Source organism: Triticum aestivum, chromosome 2B (genome assembly GCF_018294505.1).
Source record: "Triticum aestivum cultivar Chinese Spring chromosome 2B, IWGSC CS RefSeq v2.1, whole genome shotgun sequence".
Classification (NCBI taxonomy): Eukaryota; Viridiplantae; Streptophyta; class Magnoliopsida; order Poales; family Poaceae; genus Triticum; species Triticum aestivum.
In genome coordinates this window covers 702,535,694-702,559,851 of record NC_057798.1, presented here as the reverse complement: position 1 = coordinate 702,559,851, position 24,158 = coordinate 702,535,694, and the positions used below count along the sequence as shown (strand labels likewise).

General features: G+C 42.7%; 2 protein-coding genes across 2 annotated transcripts; one reads left to right on the top strand and one right to left on the bottom strand.

Moving 5' to 3' along the window:
* The first annotated feature begins 10,566 nt into the window (after positions 1–10,566).
* Positions 10,567–17,139, top strand: LOC123046820 (homeobox-leucine zipper protein ROC2). Its single transcript, XM_044470250.1, has 9 exons — positions 10,567–11,169; positions 12,338–12,630; positions 13,712–13,829; positions 14,347–14,946; positions 15,049–15,517; positions 15,599–15,870; positions 15,961–16,056; positions 16,144–16,568; positions 16,655–17,139. Exons 1-8 carry the CDS (start codon positions 11,074–11,076, stop codon positions 16,525–16,527), a joined length of 2,328 nt encoding a protein of 775 aa, XP_044326185.1. The 5' UTR covers positions 10,567–11,073; the 3' UTR covers positions 16,528–16,568; positions 16,655–17,139.
* Positions 17,140–17,565: 426 nt separating this feature from the next.
* On the bottom strand, positions 17,566–22,878 carry LOC123046821 (uncharacterized). Its single transcript, XM_044470251.1, has 16 exons — positions 22,633–22,878; positions 22,395–22,541; positions 21,942–22,033; positions 21,744–21,840; positions 21,558–21,601; positions 21,298–21,386; positions 20,654–20,745; positions 20,418–20,564; positions 20,171–20,318; positions 20,013–20,089; positions 19,423–19,494; positions 19,168–19,215; positions 18,762–18,889; positions 18,515–18,674; positions 18,240–18,441; positions 17,566–17,983 (listed from the first exon to the last, which is right to left on the bottom strand). Exons 1-16 carry the CDS (start codon positions 22,756–22,758, stop codon positions 17,934–17,936), a joined length of 1,719 nt encoding a protein of 572 aa, XP_044326186.1. The 5' UTR covers positions 22,759–22,878; the 3' UTR covers positions 17,566–17,933.
* Positions 22,879–24,158: the final 1,280 nt, after the last annotated feature.

Sequence of the window (24,158 nt, the reverse complement as noted above, 5' to 3'; positions counted from 1 at the left end):
ATTATTGTATCTCGTATTTGTATCCTTGCTTAAAACTTCATGCCACATTTTACCATATTTAAGAGCAATGATTCCCTGTGTTTAACATATTTGAGGATGTTAATGTTTTCCCCATAAATTTAGTTAAACTTTGCAAAATTTATCTTAATAAAACAACATGCCATGCATTTTGAAACTGGAGGATTATGTGCTTATGTTATTTGCAATAGCATGGGAGAATGTTTGACTTAAGAACTGAAAGATTTATTGGGACTCTGTTGAAACTCAACTCAAGTCTTAACAAACAAACCATAGCAAAACCACACTAATAAAACAAAGCAAAGGTTCCCTGCAAAAAAAACATGAAACACAAGGGATTATAGCTTCTAATTTTGTGCTTCGTCATCGTGTACATGCAAATGCCAAATTCACATATTTGTATGGCTTGATGAATTAATGACATTATATCACCCCAAAAATATGGAAATTATTTGTTATTTATTGATCTGCATGAACGGGCTAGTTCATCGAAAGCTGAATTGGTGAGGTGACTGCAAATTAATACTTTAGTTGATAGTAGAACCATATGGCGGGACCAAATCATTTTTTAGTTTTGGCATCTAAAAACTCCAAAGTAATTGTCATTGTCCCACTAGTGTATTAGTACTATTTTTGTCATATATGAATCTAAATGATACGAGGTACATTTGAATATACATTTATTTTTAAAAAAACTCAGACACCCTTTAACTTAATTGTGGTGAGCCGTTCACCATCAAAGTTACGATGTCGGCTAGGATTATGCCAGTCTGGTATGACTCACCCAGTGACACGAACAAAGCTCAGCAAATTCATCAACTAACCTACTTGGCACTGTTTACCTATCACATGATTGAATTTCATTGGACAAAAGATCCTTGACAATTGGATATTTGTGTCATTATGCCATTTTTTATCCTTCACAATTTCACATGATTGAATTTCATTGGACAAAAGATCCTTGACATGTTTTACCATAATAGTTCCACACATTAGCTGATTTATTAAGGATTGAGATGGATTTGAGCATTGTTGCCATGTTCAATTTATATGCACTTGACCATCGAAACAAGTTTAATTTATGTGTGCTTGTGTTGACTATAGCCAATTTGTCAATGAAGGAGGGTTTCAACCTTCTTGTCGTGCTGGGAAAAAGATGGCTCAAAAGATGTATTGCAAAATGCAAATCTAACAAAATGAACCCTAAATGAAACAATACAACACAAACGATGTAGGGAATTAATAGACCTTGAGTCATTTAAATATTTTTTATGTTCTTTATTTATTGAACTGTAACCGTAGGCCTATTGAACCATCAGGTCAAAAGTTGTAGGCCTACTCAAACATCATGAAAAAAGATAATAAATATATAAGTTTGACATCGCGTATATAATCAACAATTACGTTAGTATCAATCTCACGTGGAAGGCCTGGAGGTCCCGGGTGAAGGGGGTGTTAAAATAATTACTCCCTCCTTCCCAAAATATAAGGCGCGATTGACTTTTTACGGTCTTTGATGCACGACTTTGACCATTAATATATATATACAAGTATATGGATTGAACATGTATAAATGGCAACATCGTATTTGTCTTGCAAAATAATTTTATTTTATATGTATGTAAACTAATTTTATAGACATACAATACATATTACATGAAAATCATAGTCAAAGTTGTTCAACAAAGACCAGAAAAATTAAATTGCGCCTTATATTTTGGGAAGGAGGGAGTACCAGTCACCTTTTTCAATACCTTGATCCTTTTGAATGAACTTGTTGTTACATGCCTTCAATAGTTATTGTAGATATATTATCGTATTTATAAACTTGCGATCACAATTACATCTTTGAACCTGGGTAAATTCTCAAAAACGTAATGCTCTTGTGAATTAATAACACTACATCTATCATGTTACAAACTCTAAGGACATTAAGATAATTTAGCTTGGATTTGAATTATCAGTGGCACAATGGATACATATTGCATCTACGCATAAATTGTTCTTAGGTTTTTGGGTGACTTTACGATAAGGTTTTTGAAGGGGAGTGTTGGCGCAGCGATAAAGTTGTTGCCCCGTGACCATGAGACCACGGGTTCTAGTCTTGGAAATTGCGTCTTGTAGAAATCTAGGGAAAGGTTGCGTGCTATAGATCCAAAGTGGTCGGAATCTTCCCCTGACCCTAAGAAAGTGGGGGCTACATGCACCGGCCTGCCTTTTTTTTATGCTGAGGTTTTCAAATTTAGGAGCACCATGAAACTACTTGCTTGTAATAGAGGATATGACTCCATAGGAAATGTGTAATGTAGTACAATTAAACATTTTAGTTTATGGCACCCAAGAAACTCCAAGCAATGTCTTTATACTGCTACTAAATCAATACAAATTTCACCATATGAATATTGTAAAAGATGTGTAGTACAATTGAATATATTTTTATTCTTGTAAAACTCAGACACCCTTGAACTTAATTATGGTGAGGCGCTCACCATCAAAAATACAATGTCGCCTAGGTTTCACGAGTATAGTATGACATAACCCAAAACACAAACAAATCTTAGCAAGTTCATGAACTACTCTATTTGGCAATTTTGACCAATCACGTGATTGAATGTCATCAGGCTAAAGATCCTAAATTGTTGGGTACTTGTGGCTTTATGATATTTCTATCAAATATAAAACTTTATGACATGTCTTACCATATCCAACAATAATAGTTCCATGCATTACTATATTTAAGGATTAAGTGATATTTGAATGTTGATGTCATCTCCAATTTATGTGCACTTGAAAATCAAATAGTTTCATTTGTCTGTGCTTGTATTGACTGCAATCAATTTGGTAAAAAAGGATGGTTTAAACTTACCTGTCTTGCACGGAAAAAGGAGAGATAATACAGAAGATATGATCAAACTAGAATCTTAATAACGAACCCTAAATGACACCACACAAATAAAAAATATTGAAGAATTAATAGCCCTTAAGTAGTTTCAAACTAACTTGTGTTCGTTATTTATTGAACCATATGCATCGACAAGTTCAACCATGAGGTCTAAAGCTTAAGACTCGGATAACACGACAAAGACAATTAATATTTGCATGTCAGCATGTAGTTAATCAACAATTATATATGTTGACATTGATCTCACATATAAAGCCTTGTAGGTCTCAGATCAAGGGGGGAGATGAAACAACTATACCAGTCACCTTTTTTGAAATACCTCTATCTTTTCAAATGAGTTTGTCCTTACATGCCTCCAGTAGGTATTATAGACATATTCAAATAATTATATACTAGTGATCCAAATTTGATCTTTAAATCGGTGGAAATGCCAAAAAAAATGTGTTGCTATTGTGAACTAGAGTGAGATACAAGACCAAGAGGAAACTTATAAAGACAATCGAAAACATATACACTACTTTACACATGGTGTACTCCCCGTGCACCCGCGTATCTTGACACATATTAAATTTCCTAAAGTTTGTGAAATACTCCCTCCATTCCTAAATACAAGTCCTTTTAGCGATTCCACAATAGACTACATATGGCACAAAATGAGTGAACCTATACTCTAAAAGGCGTCTATATACATTTGAATGTAGTATTCTAGTGAAACCTCTAAAAGGACTTATATTTAGGAATGGAGGGAGTAATTCAGAACATTAGTGCTACATGTATCTACCATTTTACAAACTCTAAGTGGAAAAAAAGATATTGTGAGACAATTCATACATATTGTATATATGCCTTCAATTTTACTTGGTTTTTTTGGTAACTTCTACGATGATATTTTCAAAGTTAATTAGGAGCACCGGGTGACCACATGCTTAGAGTAGAGGACACAACTTCATTTGAAATGCTAATGTAGTACAATTAAACATTCTTGTTGATGGCACCCAGGAAACTCCAAGAACAAGTGCCTTTGTTCTACAGCTATCAATAAAAATTTCACCATATATGAATATTGGAAAATGATATGTAGTACAATTGAATATACTTTTATTCTTTCAAAATTCAGACCCCGTTCAATTTAATTACCTGATTTACACGAAGGGCGTATTACTCACTTATGGTATGCCGATGACACACTTACTATCATCAAGAACAATCCAAGTAGTGTAATAAACTTTAAGATCCTACTTATGTGTTTTGAATCCATGTCAGGCCTAAAGATCAATTTTGACAAGAGCGAGGCGTATGTCACCAGAGGGAGTCTGGAGGACCGCCTTAGGGCCACCCACATTATGAACTATCGTTTGGGAACCCTTCCGATGAAATACTTGGGTATGTCTTTAACCAATAAACGTCTGACCATTGAGGACTTTCTCTTTATTATTGATAGGGTGGCTACGAGATTTGAATCGTGGGTTGGCAAATACCAGTCAACCGGAGGAAAAACCACCTTGATTAATGCGTGTCTTTCTAGCTTACCGATGTTCATCATGGGATTCTTTCTGCTTAAATATGTGGTTCACTGACCTTGCTAGATCCAGCTTCTTTTGAGGTGAAGAACTTGGAAAACAGAAATGTCACATGGTACACTGGAGTACCATTTGTGCACCACAAGAGGTTGGGGGCCTTGAAATCCTGGACACAACGCACATGAATTGGTGCTTAATGAGCAATTGGGCATGGAAAATACTCACCGGCCAAGGGGGGTAATGGCTCGACATTATCAAACATAAATATCTCCATCTAGCTCTGGTCTCTAATGCCTCATGCAGAAATGGTTCGCATTATGGAAGTCGATTGTGAAAATCCGTCATCCTTCGTGGAGGGGCAGTACATACTATTGGGAATGGCAATCAACCGTCTTCTGGCCAGATGTGTCGTTAGGTAAGAAATTGTGTGCTTCCTGATTTCCAAGACTTTTTGCCATCTCATCACACCCAAATTCCTTAATTGATGATAATTGGTGGAATAGATAGTTGTGTATGCAATTCCGCCTCTCCCTAGGACCAACTGAGGTCGACGAATGGACTAGCCTCGTATCTTTGTTAAGGGAGGTTGTCCCATCTATGGGATATGATTCATTTAGGTGGAAGCTCAAGCCTTCGGGCGGTTTTTCTACAAACTCGCTTTATGGTGCACTGCATAACGGTGTTGCCCCTGTCCAAATGATGGATATTTCGAAAGCCCTAATCCTTTGGCAACTTGTGCGGGATAGATTGCCCTCGGGTGTAGAAATCCAGAAATGGCATGGACCAGGGGACGGTTTATGTCCGCTGTGCGGGGCAAATTATGCGGGATAGATTGCCCTCAGTTCACTAAAGCCGGGTAAGCGCCTCCTTTCTAAAAAAGGTACGAAGCTTAATGCTCAGACAAGCTGGCAAAGATAATAAATTTCTGTATCTGACATCATGTAGGTAATCAATATTAACGTTGACATCGATCTCACGTGTAACGCTCTGAGGTCCTGGATACATGGGAAGTTAAAATAACTGTACCACTCACCTTAGCACTTCGATCTATTTCTTTGAAAATTTGCCGTTACATGCATTCAATATGTATTATACATATATTACAATATGACACATATAAACCATGTCTTTCTTTTCCCTCTCACAAAGCGACTAGGGCAAAGCCTTCCTCCCCTAGACCTCCGCCGATGAGACCGGGAATTCACCTCCCCTCCATCGGCCGCTGACCACTCATGGCGGGGTGGGGAATCTCGGTCTTCGGCTCCGTCTAGTAGATAAGTTAGGATTTGTAGTCCTCATAGATGGTGGTGCTTCTTCTTAGAGTCAGTCTTCCGAGCTCCAACCCTCCTCAAGTTCATGGTGATGGATTGGACGGAGCTCTGACATATATTCCTACCAGTCCCTCGTGGCGGCGAGGTTAGGGTTTCCCACTGAGCATACATGACGCGTGAGAATTGGTGTCGGGTTCTTTGGATCAATTCAAGGGTTCAATGGCGACGAATGCAACTACATGGCACTAGTCCTTAGGGGCACGTGCATGAAGACTTTCTGGTTGCCATTGACAAGGCTAGGCCGACTCCGATATGGGACTGGTGACAACGACACATCGGTGGCTCGTTCTGGTAGGGGCAATGGTCATTGGTAGTCCAGGGATCTCAATGTATTTTTTATTATGTTATGGGTGCTTTGTACTTATGGTGAACCTTAATAATAGATCTGAGCCCTTTTAAAAGTACATATATTACAATCATTATAGAATAGTGATCACAGTTACGTCTTTAAGGTTGTTTAAATGCCCCCAAATATGTGAAGCTCTTGCGAATTACACTCGGATACATGGCCAAGAGGAAATTTTTGAATGTAACCGAGAACATATCCAATAATTCCACACGTGCACCCTTTGAAACATCTAAAAAATGCTAGCAATTTTGAAATAATTCATAACATGAATACTACATGTATCTATCATGTTGCAAATTCTGAGGGCAAAAGGGTAGTTCAACTTGGATTTGAATTTTTGTTGAGACAATTAATACATATGAGGTCGATGGCATCAAATTTTCATGGTTTTTTGGTGAATTTTAGGATGATGTTTCCAACTTTAGGAGCACGTGGAGACTGCATTCTTAGAATAGAGGATACAATCTCATTGGAAATGTCTAATGTGGTGCAATTAAACATTTTTGTTTGTGGCACTCAAGAAACTCCAAAAAAAATTGTCTATGCTCTAGCAATAAATTAATACAAATTTTACCACATATGAATATTGTAAATTATATGTAGTATAAATGGATATTTTTTTCCTTTAGAACCTAAACACCCCTCAACTTAATTATCGTGATGCTTTCACCATCAAAGGTACAATGTCGCCCAAGATTTTTCCAGTCCGGTGTGACTACCCCAGTGACGTTAACTAAGCTTAACTAGTTTATGAACTACAGTATTTGGCACTGTTTAACATTCGCATCATAGATATTTATCAGACTAAAGATCCTGAAGTATTGGGTATTTGTTGCCTTATGCAATTTTCTGATATAAAAATTTATGACTTGTTTTAGCATTTTCAACAATAATAGTTCCATGCATTTTCAGATTTAAGGATTGAGAGAGATTTGAAAATTGTTGTCATGTTCAATTTATGTACACTTGACGGTCAAACAAGTTTAATTTATACTCCCTCTGTAAATTAATATAAGAGTGTTTAGATCACTACTTTAGTGCTCTAAACGCTCTTATATTAGTTTGCGGGGGAGTATGTGTTTGTGTTTGTTGCAACCAATTTGGCGTCAAAAGAGCATTTTAACTTACATGTTTGCGTCAGAAAATAAAAAAGATGACTTGGAGGATGTATTGCAGAATGCAAACTCAGAATCCAAATCTCAACACTAAACCCTAAATGAAACCACATAAATCAAACAACATGGGAATTAATAGCCCTTAAGCCATTTTAAACTACTTTGTTGTTCGTTATTTATTTAACTAGATGCATTAGTGAGTTCAACCATGAGATCTAAGCATAATACTCTGATAATGCGACAAAGAAAATTAATATCTGCATTCGACATCGTGTAGAATCTCCATTGCGGGATTCGAACCTAACCATTCAAGGAGAAGCAGTGGGAACGGCAGAACCTATGATTCCATAGGATTTTATTGAAAAGAATCCTAACGCTTCATTGGGTGGGATGGCGGAACAAACCAAAAAAAATCTTATTCTTCAGAAATGGCTAGGTCTGGCCCGTCCCACAAAAGATGTTCTTACATGATCCCTATCCACAATAGATTTTACTTTGGTTCTGGCAAGCATTTCGGAAAAGCACGTCAGGAATACGATGGCAATGCAGCAAGGATACACATTCCCGCAAGGGGCAGTGAAAAGCCATTAGGGGGGGAGAGATGTTTCTTATTATAAGCCAAATTACCATACCATAAGGTGTTTACCATTGTGAGATGACACTTGAGAGGGAACTTTAATCATATAAGTGATGCGGATTAATATAGAGATGCGAACCAATATTCTTTTCCTTGTGGGATATGAAGTACTCGTCTTTTCCGCAAGGCCTCGTGTCAAAAAACTTTCAACCATGTCCTACTACCTCGCCCAATTGCAGAGACCAACAAGTAAAAGGAGTTTTTGTTTCCTCTCATCGAGATAGAGGTAGGCAAAAGAGGGATTTTTGTCGTTTGTGTCTCACGGTGTTCTGAACCCGGCTCACATACCGCATTAATGGGCAAATAGCCCAACCCTTGGAACCACCTATAGCTTCAGGTAGCAAAGAGCTGACATCGAGCTGCCAAACCTTTCCGTCGATGTGGAATCTTGGGAAAGGTCAGCCTATTATCCCTAGAGTAACTTTTATTCGTTGAGCGGCCGCCCTTCCTACTCTTTCCTTTAGCTCCCACCACTGCCTTATGCGGCAAATAACCACCTAGGGAGTATAAGTTTCTTATTCTTTTATGTCCTTTTTGCTCTTTTGATGGAAAACCTTGTTTCACTCTCACTCGCCGCTACAAACGGGGTCTCGGTTGCTTTTCCTTCCTTTAGCTACTTAGATGTGAATATAGTGAGTGTTTAGCGAAGTATGCTAGCCATTGGCCTTATGTTCAAGATACTCCTTTCTATCCTTCCAATGTTTGATTATAAGAGAATGTTGCTCTTCAGAAAAATGCTAATCACTATATGAATGACCAAACAAATGCATGCTAACGAACTGAACCCCCACCAATAACTAAGATTGCTAGGGGTTGGATAATCTATCAAATATTGGTTAAGTGTGAGGATTATCGATTAGTTCAGTACATGTAGTTATTTGATTGATCTAAGATGAAAAGGAGTCCAATTCTATTTTGTTTTTGCAATTTCCATTCTATGCTTCATTTAATGTTCAGACCAAAAATGCATCCATCCCGCACTAAGTCATGAAATTCTTTGGAGATAGTGTTTTGTCTTTTGTGCCGAAGCAATTTATAAATCACATGCCAAAAATACTAGAATACCTCAACTACCTAACTCTTTCATTTCTTGAGTAACAAACGTAGAGGCACAAGAATGCATTCTGGAGTCAAAAGAGTGTATTATATATTATGGCTTTATTATATTCGTAGAAAGGAGATGAAATGAGAAATCTTTGCCATCCAACCTGATTAGAAAATCATAAAGTATAAGTGGCAGATTTTTTTGTAGGAATGTTTTATCAATTCATTTTCATTTCATTTGTACCCCTGGCAAACTCGAATTTTCGTCGAAATGGTCTCTATTCATATGTATGAAATGCATATATGAAATTCATATGTGGAGTTCCCTAGAATTTCATGTGATTCAGTAAACAGAATATAGATTTCATGATTGCTTGATCGATCCATAGCGATTGATAAAGAGTGAGGATCAATACTCACGTTGACATTGATCTCATGTGTAACACCTAGATGTCTCGGATACAACGGAAGTTTAAATAACTATTCCAGTCACCTTTTTCAATACCTTGATCTTTTTGTTTGAATTTTTCATTACATACCTTCAATAGGTATTTGTAAACATATTACAATATTTATAGAGTAGTGGTCGCTGTTACATCTTTAAACCCATGAAAATGCCCAAAAATGTGATACTCTTGTGAACTAGAGGGAGATACATAGCCAAGAACAAAATTATAAATATAATCAATAAGTTATCATGTACTTCCACCTGTGGAGTACTCCAAGTGCACCTTAGTGTTTTGACACATGTCAAAATTGCTATTTTTGGAAACAATTCAAAGCATTAATGTTATACTATCTATCTTGTTACAAATTCTGATGACAAAAAAGTAATTCAACTTCGATTTGAATTTTGGTTGAGACGATTGATACATATTGTATATATGTCGTCAAACTATGTTACCATTTTCATGAATTTTTTCGATAAGGTTTTAAATTTAGGAGCAAAAGGGAGCACCACACACGTGGAATAGATATATACAAGTCAATAGGAAATGTTTAATGCAGCAAAATTTATCATGTTATTTATGGCACCCAAGAATCTCCAAAGAAGATCATGGTAGCAATACTAGTACATTAATACCAAAAATCTCACCTTATAGCACAACTAAACATTTTGTTTATGGCACCCAAGGAACTCGAAACAAAGATCTTCGTAGTAATACTAGTACACTGATACAAAAATCTCAATGTATATCGCCGAGAGTGAATTACACACTCTGCTTGCATGGAATAGAGGATACAAACTCATTACGAAATGCTATGTATCACAATTAAACATTTTGCTTATGGCGCCCAAGGATCTCCATACAATATCTTTGTAGTAATACTAGTACATTAATGCAAAAAATCACATCGTATATCGCCGAGAGTAAAAAATACACACACGCTGCTTGCATGCAATAGAGGATATATACAAACTCAATACTACGAAATGTTTAATATAGCACAATTAACACAAACAAGATATCTTCGTATTAATACCAGTACATTAATACAAAAATCTCAGCGTATATCGCCGAGTGAAAATACACGCACACTGCTGCTCCCACATCTCCTCTCTGACTCTACCCCTTCTTTCTTTCTCTCCCCTAGCAATTGCACTACGGCTTCCTCTTCTCAATAAATGCGATTGCACCGTCTCAACACTCTCCGGCAATAACTCCTCCTTCCTCCTCCACCATCCGCTCCACATTCCTCTCCCCCTTTCTTCCTCCTCCATCCTCCCCCCTCCCATGGCCGCCCAGTTCGTCGTCCCCTTCCTCTAGATCTCTCCCGTCGTCTCGCTGCCCCTCCTGAGCTCGCCGAACTTTGTCTCACGCACCGCAACTCCTTCTAGAGACAAGCCACAGGGAGGGATCGGAGTTGCAAACATATATAGACACATACGATTCTCATCTTAGATCTCTCTCTGCCAAGTTCCTCCGGGCTGCCTCCTTCTGCTAGATCTGCTGCTGCTCGTGCTGTTGCTTGGCAAGCAAGATATATATACCCCTCTCTCCATATATAGGACTGTACTAGCACTACCTTTGTTGGAGGGGAAGGAGAGAGAGAGAGAGAGATGCAGATGTGTATGTGAAGAAATGGAAGGTGCGGGAAGCAGGAGCCGAGCGCTAGGGTTTCGGTGTTAGATAGGCTAGCGAGGCAGAGAGTACCATGATGATCCCGGCGAGGCACATGCCGTCGTCGATGATCGGCCGGAGCAGCGGCGGCGCGCCCTACGGATCCTCATCAGCACTGTCACTTGGCCAGGTATATGTTTTGTATATCTCCAGAAAGTTTAATTTCGAGCTGAATGAAATCTTGAGATTTGGCTTAATTTTGCGTCTATTGCTTCCATTTCCGTTTTCTTGGTTTGGAAAGAAAGATCACCGCCTCGCAGGAGTCATTGCTGTTGTTGTTGCCTTTAATTTCTGCGTGATTACAACTCTCTTGTTTTGACTTGCATGTACTCGTCTGATCCTTAATGATTTGCTCCTTTAATTTCTCCTTTGTTTCTATTTGCAAGTACCGATGCTGCCCGATTTGCTTCTTTAAATCTCCCTTGCTTTGATTTGCATATTTTGCCACTTTTTGGAGAGATGGAAGAGACAAGTACTCCTTGATTTGCATATAGGACTACTGATCCGTCTCAAAATAATTTGTACTTTATCACTGGCTTTTTTTTCCTTGGGAAGAGAGAGAAGGAGGGGGTTACCTCCGGGTACTTAGGCGCGGCTGCTGTTCACACATAGATTAGGTCACCAGAGTTCAGAGCACACGAGCCCCCTTTCTTTAAGACCCGCTCCTATATAAACGGAGCAGATAAAGAAGACTACTCCAGCTATAGGTTGGGGGAGAGAGGGGAGACTTCACTCTCCTCGGTTCTTGATCTTGCACACATCCAGAGGAGGGGAGGGGAGTGGAGAATAGTGCTTGCTTCCACAGGTTTGCTGTTGCTTGCTTCCTTGTTCTTCCAAATCTATTGGTCTTTATGACCAAACCTACCTTCTATTCTTCTTCTTCCTCCCTTTCTTTTTGCAATCTTGCTTTCACATCTCTAGACAGAAAATGAGACATCAATAATCAAGGGAGAAAAAGTTGCTTCACTTCTTCTCCCTTGATCCCCGATTCGTAGCTTTTAGCCAGCTTTTCCATTCCACCCCCCAAATTATTTGCCCGCACGAACACGTTTTTTCCTCCCCAAACGAATTAGCAGGATTTTTTGGATGCTTTTTACATGAAATTTTCCGTTTCATCTTGACCCTGAAACCTCTCCCCTTTCTCTGGCTACTAATTAATTAACACGCATACTTTCTCACCTATGTGCGGTGTACTGCGACTTGCTACTTCGTAATTGGATGGATTAATCGCTTCTATGTTTAGCGGCACGCTGCTGACCGGCGGACGACCTTAACTTCGTTTCCTCTATAAATTGCAGCCAAACCTGCTGGACGGCAGCAACCAGCACCTCCTGCCGCACCACCTCCTGGAGCAGATCCCGGCGCGCGCGGCCGAGAGCGGCGACAACAACGGCAGCGGCGGCGGCGTGGGCATGATCCGCGGGCGTGACTCCATGGACCCGCTGGGGGACGAGTTCGAGAGCCGGTCCGGCAGCGAGAACGTGGACGGCGACGCCGTGGACAACGCGGAGCAGGACCAGGACCCCAACCAGCGGCCGCGCAAGAAGCGTTACCACCGCCACACCCAGCACCAGATCCAGGAGATGGAAGCGTACGTATACCCAATCTCCTCCACATTTTGTTAATTTACCACTGTGTATATATTTACTCTCCTAGTGTTTGATTAGTCTCATATCAAGTGCTCATTCATATCTCGTGCTACTCCTTAATTTGTGCTCAAATCCTTCTTGTTACCTTTCCTTGAATTTTCGCTTTGTTCTTGAATTGAGAAGGAAGCATATATACGTTGATATACACTCTCCCTCAATACTTAATCATGCTCATTGTATTTTTGGTTAATGATCTGTAGTCAGAGCGCTTGCTACTTTTGTGTTCAATTCTTTCTTGCTGTATCTATGTCTTGGGATGGATGTTATCCATCCCTGCTTAAATGAATGAATTCTCACTTGATTTAATTGCAATTAGATGGAATGTCCTTCATTTTACCCAAGGGCCGGATGAATACATACAGCTATAAATTAATTTTTGCTCATTTATTTGCTTGCTATTGAAAGGGCATGCACAAGCACCAATTCCCAATGGATTAATGTTTTCCATGCATTGTTCTAGAGATTTCAATCACTGCCAAAAAACTAGAGAGGAAACAAAAACACATTTCATGTTTGTTGTTGGGGAGGTGGCCGAGGAGATTGGACGGGAAGACGAGAAGAGAACAAAACAGTGTGGGTGGAACTGGATGGATGAGTGTTGCTAGCTAGCAGCGTTCATACGAGACGCGCAAGTCAAATTGAGTCCTAGTAGTGTGGAGTGGACAAACTGCGTACGTACGTACGCACCCCTACACGTTTCTAAGTTGACCGGGCCTGGCCCAAAAGCCGAGCGGGCAACCGTTTCTGTTGTCTTGCGCCCTTCCCCAAACGAACGGACGCAGCATTCATTCAAGGCCTACGTACGCGTTCACAGTTCACACTACTGCTGCTGCTGGACTTTGTTGTTTTTTTCCTTGGCGTTTTGGCTGCAATAATTAAATCGGGGATGCATGCATGGCTCGTGGAGTTTTATATTAAAGCATGTTTTTCTCTTGCCGCATTGAAAATTGGGACGATGCATGATGTAATGTGTATGTATTGATGTGTATTTGTGTGTGTGTGTGTGTGTGTATGCGTATGCAGGTTCTTCAAGGAGTGCCCTCACCCTGACGACAAGCAGCGCAAGGAGCTGAGCCGGGAGCTGGGGCTGGAGCCGCTCCAGGTCAAGTTCTGGTTCCAGAACAAGAGGACCCAAATGAAGGTACTAATTATTTGTTAATCTCTTTTTATCTTCACCATTTCGGCTGAGATGGGTGTTGAGAAATTTGGTGCCGGCCGGAAAGAAGAGATCCCAGGCCGGCCAGCGGGCGAGCGTCGCAACCACCTCATTTAAGCCTCTGACCGGAGCAGGCAGCCATCCCGCTGCAGCACGCATTCATGGCCTGTTGCTATATCTGGACAAACTTCGCCCACACACACTCATACACACGCTGGCAGTCAGGCGGCCCAGCCCCATCACCGCGTCTGCGTGCACACTGCCCGATGCTCGCATAGTCAAACCCCACAATCTTTGCTGCCATGGCGCCTACGTGTACAGTGACCTGGCCTGCCCACTGCCTCTGCATGCATGCATGCACCGCCAGTCGCATGCACATTGCAGTGTCAGCTCACGGCTCACCCATCTGTAAATGCAATGTGTTTGGAAGATGTTTATAGTAGTAGTAGTATATGGTTGTTAATCTGATGGCGTTGGTGCTGACTGATGATCGTGGACGCAGAACCAGCACGAGAGGCACGAGAACTCGCAGCTGCGGGCGGACAACGACAAGCTGCGCGCCGAGAACATGCGCTACAAGGAGGCGCTCAGCAGCGCGTCCTGCCCCAACTGCGGCGGCCCGGCGGCGCTCGGCGAGATGTCGTTCGACGAGCACCACCTCCGCGTCGAGAACGCGCGCCTGCGCGACGAGATCGACCGCATCTCCGCCATCGCCGCCAAGTACGTCGGCAAGCCCATGGTGCCCTTCCCGGTGCTCTCCAGCCCGCTCGCCGCCGCCCCGGGGGCCTCCGCATACGACGTCTTCGCCGGGGCCGCCTCCGTGCTGCAGGCGCCGCCCGACGACAAGCAGCAGGGCGTCGTCGTCGAGCTCGCCGTCGCCGCCATGGAGGAGCTGCTCCGCATGGCGCGCCTCGACGACCCGCTCTGGGCCACCACCGTGGACCAGGCGCTGGCGCTGGACGAGGAGGAGTATGCAAGGATGTTCATCGACCCACGCGGCAGCCTTGGGCCTAAGCAGTATGGCCTCGTCTCTGAGGCCTCCCGCGATGCAGCCGTCGTCATCATGACCCCCGCCAGCCTCGTCGAGATCCTCATGGACGTCGTAAGTACTCTCAACCCTCCTTGATCATTTCTACTTCTTTTTTTCGATCATTCATCGTGCATTGCACTGATGTTCAACTTCACTTTTGTATGTGCAATGCAGAACCAGTACGCGGCGGTGTTCTCGAGCATCGTGTCGAGGGCGGCGACCCTGGAGGTGCTGTCCACCGGCGTGGCCGGGTGCTACGACGGCGCGCTGCAGGTCATGTCGGTGGAGTTCCAGGTGCCGTCGCCGCTGGTGCCGACGAGGGAGAGCTACTTCGTGCGCTACTGCAAGCGCAACGCTGATGGGGCCTGGGCCGTCGTGGACGTGTCGCTGGACGGCCTGCAGGGGGTCAAGTGCCGGCGCAGGCCCTCCGGCTGCCTCATCCAGGAGGCGCCCAACGGCTACTCCAAGGTGACGTGGGTGGAGCACGTGGAGGTGGACGACAGGTCCGTGCACAACATCTACAAGCCGCTGGTTGGCTCCGGCCTCGCCTTCGGCGCCCGCCGGTGGGTCGGCGTCCTCGGCCGCCAGTGCGAGCGCCTCGCCAGCGCCATGGCCAGCAACATCCCCACCAGCGACATCGGAGGTACGTCCTATGTCATACACATGCATAGTTCATCTGCTCGTGCTACTTATTAACAGAAGTGCGCCACGTCCATGTGTGCAGTGATCACCAGCTCGGAGGGGAGGAAGAGCATGCTGAAGCTGGCGGAGAGGATGGTGGCGAGCTTCTGCGGCGGCGTGACGGCCTCTGTGGCGCACCAGTGGACCACGCTGTCGGGCAGTGGCGCCGAGGACGTTAGGGTCATGACCAGGAAGAGCGTCGACGACCCCGGGAGGCCGCCGGGCATCGTCCTCAATGCTGCAACCTCCTTCTGGCTACCGGTCCCGCCTAAGCGCGTCTTCGACTTCCTACGCGACGAGACCTCTCGCAGCGAGGTACACACATCATCTATCATGAAAATGATCGTTGCCAATTTCTTGAAATCCTAAGGTTGATGATGAACACTCATATCTTGGTGTTGGCAGTGGGACATCCTCTCCAATGGCGGCATCGTCCAGGAAATGGCTCACATCGCCAATGGCCGCGACCATGGCAACTGCGTCTCACTCCTCCGTGTCAATGTAAGTACAAGAGAATCTGATCATGCAATAATAACCTCATGCGTGTGAAAATGGAATTAACCATGGATATTGTGTGTTTATATGCAGAGCACCAACTCGAACCAAAGCAACATGCTGATCCTGCAAGAGAGCTGCACGGACGCATCGGGCTCCTACGTCATCTACGCGCCGGTGGATGTGGTAGCCATGAACGTGGTGCTCAACGGCGGCGACCCAGACTACGTCGCTCTCCTGCCATCAGGCTTCGCCATCCTGCCCGACGGTCCTGCAGGGACAATGCACGCCGCGGCAGGGGCAACCGGCACCGGTGGGTCGCTCCTGACGGTGGCATTCCAGATCCTGGTCGACTCCGTCCCCACTGCCAAGCTCTCCCTAGGGTCGGTGGCCACCGTCAACAGCCTCATCGCCTGCACCGTGGAGCGCATCAAGACCGCCGTCATCTCCAATGGCCGCGCCTCTCCCCCGCAGTAGCTTCGCTCAATTCATCAATCTTCCTATGTTCTGTATCAGAGGTAAGCCTGCCATCAAAACTGTTCATGAGAAATGCATGTGTCGGGTTTTTATCTGAATTCTCTAAAACAAGTTGCAACTGATGCAGAAGCAGCAAAATTTTGGAGCCTTCATTAGTGGGAAGTCAAGAACGCACCTCAGACTCTCCTTGCCATGTGGTGCTCATAGCCACAGATTGTTCCCCGTGGATTCGACCGGGGAAACTCCGCGACTTCTTCGTTTCGTGCAAGAAAACATTTGCGAAAACAAGATGCGGTCACCACTATGCAAGGGCGGTTGGTTCGGGTATTGACTTCCTCTTCGTGTCGGCCTCTCGGATGCTGCTACCTCTGGGTTTCTTTTCTAGGGTTCTTCGTCGAGTACAAAAAACCGTAATTTTCTTCAGTCAGTCTTGTAATTCGTTGGACTTGTCGTTGTTGCTGCTGCTGTTTCAGACTTCCAGTGCTTCGTAGGTGCTGCAGAATAGAGATTTGTGCCCATCTGTCTGTCTGCTGCTTTGGATTGGGTTTATAATTTTGTAGCGCTCCTGGTGATCCGTCGCCATTTCAATCCCAAAATTTGTGTTGTGATCGATGTGCCTGTCTTTCAGCTTGTGCTGCATCTCTGCTTTAGTGAAGGCAAATATTAGTTAAGTTCTTTCAGCTTGTGCTCCTTCTCTGCTTCAGTGAAGGCAAATATTAGTTCCTGAAAGGCAATTTCCGCGCTCAAATAGCCCAACTGAGCAGTTCTTTTGGTATATGATTGCAGAAACAATGAGACCCCCAATCACAAGAACAGCTTGTCCATTAGTAGATGTGTACAACACCATCAGATATCTTAAATTTACAACACTGCTGCCCTTTCAATGTGGCTTGTGTTACTTCTCTGCTTCAGTGAAGGCAAATGTTAGTTCCTTGAGGCTCGAGGACTGAATCATTTCCTTCCAAATCTCTGCGCTCCAATAAGAATTGTAGAAATTGGACACTCATTTTCTATCCTCAATCACAAGATAAAAATCAATTCACAAAGAACAATCTTTCCATTTCCAGATGTGCACCATCAGATATCTTAATTTACAACACTGCTTCCCTTTCAGTACATACACTGACAAATCATTCCATGTATACAACATTGAGCGTTTCTGAATACCATCTACACCCCCAAAAACTGCACAGTTGATCAATACCAGCCAGATCCCAGAAACTACAGCAGTACAGGAACTCCTCAGACCAAAGGGCCAGCACTTCTCGATCAAAAAGATGAACTGGATAAAAGAAGGCGTTGGCACTTGAATCATCTTCAGCAGGCCATGATCACCAATGATCTCTGTGCACATGGCGTTTGCAAGAGAATCATTGCATGGATCCATGCTACTCATGACGGTGTTCTCATTCTGCGGGGAGGAGGTCCGCATATGAAAAATCATGAGATGGTGGACCTGCAACACATGTTTTGAGTCCAGGGGTTAGGTAGCTCGTGCGTTCTCGATAAGATCATACCGACAAAATATATTACCGAAAAAGGAGAAATAACACAACATGAAGATCAAGTTACACAGATCATCTTTTCCTTCAGAATAGATTCTTTTTTTACTTTATTATTCTTGAAGGATACTTCAGTTTTACCCCTACAGTTGCATATTTCTGGTTCAAATAACAAGAAATAATGCCTATTCTATTTATAAATGGTTTTACCTTTCTGTTCTGCTAAAAGGTAAAACGGAATGTGAGCTACCATCTTGGTTCCTCCTTCGCTCCAGTTCACAATCCCAGGACCATTTCCTTGGGCAGTGGATGGTCCCAGTACAGACAAACAAATGGCTGGTTCATTCATGAGCCCTAAATAGTCACAGGCGCGCTGCCAGACTCGCATGTCTGAGGTCCTGGACCGAGCGACCTGCAGGAAAGCAACTAACATACCTCAATCATGCATGATGCCAACATAACAAACTCTTGATAAGTTGCACAACCTTAGCCAATGACACACGTGCTCTTGGAAGCAGCTCGTTATGGCAAGTTGCTAGCTTCGCAATGGCAGTCACCACAAAGCAGAGGAGCCTAGCTTGGGATGACTTTCTAGAGCTTGCACCCATAGAATCGAACCCTGGATCTTGACTTAATCCCAGACGACTTGGAAGCAAGAGATGTGGAAGAAGTCAATCATGAGTAATACCATGGAACTCTAGAAAAGAGGACGATTGAACAAGACAGACCAACCTAGTTGCCAGGTTTTCATATAATAGCAACTCCAGATTTTCAAATAGTTCACGTGCTACATCTTTGTGCTTTATCCCTCCTGCTCCATGCTCACCAATGGCCCAACATAAATGCAATGCCAATTCCATCTGCAGAGACCGTACCACATCAGAAGATTCGATTGTGGTGGAGAAAACGAGAATTGGCTATTTACTCTATCCGTTCCAAAATAAGTGTCGCTGATTTAGTACAACTTTAGTACAAAGTTATACTAAGTCAGCAACACTTATTTTGGGACGGAGGAATTATTAAGATAGTCAGCATTCAGCACAAGAATAACAACAGGCAATGACACAGCAACCAACTTGGTGAGCATATGAAAGCATCAAAGCAAAATTAGATCCAATAAGTTGACAAATAAACTTGCCTTTGCAGGATTACCATGGGCCTCCCCAAGTCTATCAGTAATAGGCTTCTGCAGAATGGTACGAGATTGTTATGCAAAACTGTTTGAAAATACCATGATACTGACATGTATGTATAGTACAAAATAGACAGTTACTCCCTCCATTCCAAAATAGATGACCCAACTTTGTACTAATTTTGTACCAAAGTTAGTACAAAGTTGGGTCATCTATTTTGGAACGGAGGGAGTACATAGTAAGGATCACTCAGTTGGTACCTTTAGTAGCGCAATGATGTCAGGGGAGCGCTGGAATGCAGCTAATAAGAAATCCGACAGCTTTTTCCTCACCTACAAGGATGTTATAACAGGAACTCGTTCAGTGTAAATTCAAATATATCACCAAAACTAGTACAAGTGTTGTGAGCAAATAACCAAACCTAAATCCGCACATGCATATGAGCACCATATGGTAATAACAAAACTAAAAGCAAACTCAGTTTACTTCTTACATTCGTTCATTTTAAACCACTATCTGTCTCTACACTTAGACATTCAAAGCATTTTAAACTTTTCGATAAGCATTAGAAATTATAAATTTCAAGAAACGATGCCAGTTCAGTATGGATCTATCCTTCAAGTATGTCTCGAGATGTTGCTACTTGATTCTTATTAAAATATGCTTCGTGTCCAAGCAACCACTTCTAAAAAATCAAACAACTAAGATATACGGAAGGTAAGATATCCTTGCTTTGCTTGTGAAAAGGGACAAAACCTAACCTGGCATACATCTAACTATATTAAGCATCAGTAGCACTTAGAAAGGAAAAGTAACTAATACATGATACAATTAAAAAAAGTTTGTCTACCTCGAAAGAAAATTCCTTGTCAGGGAACATCGCAGCATATCTTGACATAGCAACTGGAATCAGAGCACACAAGAGTGCTGAACGAACAAACATAGATTGTCAAATCAACATTATGTTGGTCATTAGCATCTGCAGATCAACAGATATATGGAACTTACAGTTGTTGACGTCCCGCAATGCTGTCGCAAAATATACAGTAAGAAAGCGAGGTGCCATTTTCAGTGACTGTTTTAATCTGTCAGACTGTGGGCTGTTAAGTGCAGCTTGTAACGTTGAAGATATCGTAGGGGATGTCCAATGTTTTGCCTAGGGGAAACAAAAACAGAATAAAAAGATTATACCTAGGGATATTAGGAAGATAGAGAAACATAAGCCGCAACTTATCGCAAGCAAGGAACTACTTACAGCAATGCCATCATTCTCGTCTTTTAGAAGGTCAAGGAACATTGGGTCCGCAAGGTCTAGACGACCACTATCATCAGAACCTGAATTGCCACTTTGATCTTCTATTGAGGAGCCAGTATATGCCTCATCCATCAGTGCAAGGAGCATCTGCAATATGGAAAAGGATAATAGGCTTAACATATTGGAGCTAGATATTGCACTCATAGCTTTTGGGGACAGATCATTTTAGAAGTAACCTCAGGAGCAGCACTCTTCTGTATAGTAGCTAAACTACTACCGATGAGAGTTCCAGAACTTCTTTCCACCTTTTCCAGTGCTACCACTAACACTGAGTGATATTCCAGGAGTTAATACGGAATAACCGACTCACATAAGAAAAAGTGATTAATGGTGCAGGATAAGCAGTTCTAAAAAATCATCATAAATAATGCGCATCACTAGATTCATGCTACTCGCAGAAGAATAAAAATGATAATAGTGCAGGATAAGCAGTTCTAAAAATATACATGATAAATGACGCTCATCACGAGATTCATGCTATATTGTGGTACATGATCTGAATATATTCCAAAAAGATGTGGACAATATACTACTCCCTCCGTTCCTAAATATTTGTCTTTTTAGAGATTTCAAATGGACTACCACATACGGATGTATATAGACATATTTTAGAGTGTAGATTCACTCATTTTGCTTCGTAAATGGTCACTTGTTGAAACCTCTAGAAAGACAAATATTTAGGAACGAAGGGAGTAGCACACAGAAGAGCATAATAATGTCATCATGCATTTATCATATTTAACTGAAAAGGCTAATTGACAGCTAAATAATGATAATAACCCCCGTGAAAGTTCTGAAAGTACAGAATTGTCAGGCATACTTGGCAGATCCATAAGGGACAGGAAGAGAGGAAGAAAAGATCCTGCTGACATCATCAATGGGATCACTTCTGAGAACTTCTTATCCAACCTGGAAGAACAGCAAACCAAATTAGGTAGGTAACTGGTCATCAAGATTTTCTAAAATGTTTATGCTTCCAGTAGCAACTATCAAGTCATTTGAGGGGGAAATGTAGAATGGGCTTCCTCAGGAATCAAAAGCAAATACATGAGGAGATGCCTAGAAACTGGAAGGGCATACCTATCACCATTTGATGCAATCAACTTCAGCAGCAATGGGAAGAACTGCATAGAAACAACATTACAAAAGCAAAATCAGAATCTAGCTGAATGGTTAGTATGTTTTCAAATTAGATGGAGAAACTGGAGTCATATTAGAAACTCAAAGAATGTAAACTGATTGAGATCTTTCATAGCAGTATCGCACCTGTGGAACCAAGGTGGGGAAGCAGTTCAAGATCTTCGTCTTGTTCGCTATCAGGAATTCCAGCGTTCGTTCTGCGACAATAGGGTCTGAAAACTCCCTATCACCAAGAAAGAAACATCGAGTGATTTTGAGGGCGTGTAGAAGCAATCCGACTAAGGCATGCCCAACACAACAAGAAACAAATATGAAAAATATTACCTACTTAAGCAAGAGCGGAAGAAGGTTTTCAAGCTACCATCAGCATCGTGCAAGACCGCCTCCCCAAAGTCCAGGAAGAACTGCAGAATGGTCTGGGTAGGAAACAGTATAATACAGATTATCAGACAATCTTTTATTACGGTTGTAGCTGAACTATTTGCACAAATGAGGAAACATTACAGTTATCCAATGTGAATGGCTCTTTTCACAATCAATCAGGCGGATAAAATTAATCAACTGCAGAGTAAGTGCATTTTCCTTTCTGGGATTAACAGTTAACGCTAGACCAAGCTCTCTAACCACTCAAAAGTTCCCATAGTATTGCAGCATAGCGATGAAATTGCAATGTACAAGCACGATTCTACCCGAGAAGATCAATCCAAACTTAAAGAGACTTGAACCCTTTCCACCAGAATGTAACTACGTACATAATTTGGTCAGTCGAGGCCTTACCAGCAGCAGCACGCCGGTGGAGGCCGTGGAGAGCGTGGGCGCGGCGGCGCAGCGCTGGAAGAGCTTGTTCATCACGGGGAACGCCCGCGCCACCATCTCGTCGTTGGCCCCCTTGGCCACCTTGCACATCTGGAACACCATCCGCACCTTCAACGCGAAGGGCAACACAGGTAACAAACCGGCTCCAGCACGGGTCAGGGGAAGAAGAAGGGGATCGGAGGGAGATGCGCGCGCTTACAGACTGGAGGAGGTTGGGGTCGGAGGCGGGATCGGCGGCCGCGGCGGAGTCCCGTGACGCGGCGGAGAGCGAGCGGAGGTGGAAGTCGTAGCTGCCGTCGCCGGCGGCCAGCTTCGGCGAGGCCATCGCCGTCGCCCTCGTCGTGTCTGCCTCTGGCGAGTGGGTGAGAGACCGAGAGGATTTGGGCTTCGAGCATGAGCCCAAATTGATTGTCCAGGCCAGTGTTTTGTTAAATCTGCGTGCTGAATGGCCCTGACCTAAATTTTGCACGATAAAAGGCCACAAATTTGTTTTGTTTTCGTTCGAAAGAAGTAACCGAAATCACTAATTAAGGAGTACTTCTTACAAAGATCACTCACACCCCTCATATTTAGCTATTTTTTTAAAAATAATATATGTTTTTATTAATTTTCAGAAATAATACGTGCTTTTGATATTTTTTTAAAAATAATATGGCATCATCTTACTGGAGGACGACTGGACCTAATCATCTTCCTGGAGAACGACTAGTGGCGCGTCCTCCAGGAAGACGATTAGCTCCAGTCGTGCACCAGGAAGATGATTAGTTCCAGTCGTCCTCTATGTAGATGATTAGTTCCTGGCCTTGACTTTTTCAAAACCGTGTTCCCGGAACCCTTTGTTGCCATCTTCTCTCCTGCCAAACCTGCCTTTCCCGTCATCTTCTTTTCCATGAACCCTGCTGTTCCCGCCATCGTCTTTCCTGCCAACCCTTATGTTCCCGTCAGCTTCTTTCCCGCCACCCCTTCTGTTCCCGCCATCTTCTTTCCCACCATATTTCTCTTCTCGAGTTATAAAACCCCCTCCCATACCGAAAGGGTTGGTAAGCAGTGCATTGTAGTCTCGTCAAGATGTCTCATCCTCATTATCCTTTGGATCGTAGTTTCCACCCAAGTATGCCGCAATGTCTTCTGAGGTTAGCTAGCAATTTTGAGGTAGACAAAAGTCCAGGCCAGGAACTAATCATCTTCCTGGTGGACGACTGGAACTAATCATCTTCCTGGTGGACGACTAGAGCCAATCATCTTCCTAGAGGACGATTGGAGGCCCACCTTAGCCGACTGGACAATAATCGTCCTCCAGGAAGACGATTAGGTCCAGTCGTCCTTCAGGAAAATGATACCGTATTATTTGTCAAAATATCAAAACGGTGTATTATTTCTGAAATTAATAAAAAACATGTATTATTTTAAAAAATTAGCTCATATTTGTGACAAGTGGCGTGCTGCATGTGCGCCACTTGTCGCAACCTGAGAGTTTTTCTTTTCTTCGTAGATCCATATATTCAAAATGATTTATCTTATAAACCGTGCGTCTAAATCTCGAACCGTTTACACCGTTGGATTCTTTGCGTTGAGATCTTCAAAAGTAGATACCATGTAGATAGATTTTGACGAACTTTTTTCACGGAAAAACCGAACCAAGAGCACGACTTTTTTCCCTTTCCGAAAGAGGCACAGTCTCAGGGAAGAAAAGAATAGGAAATGTGTTTTTTTTTCATTTACGAG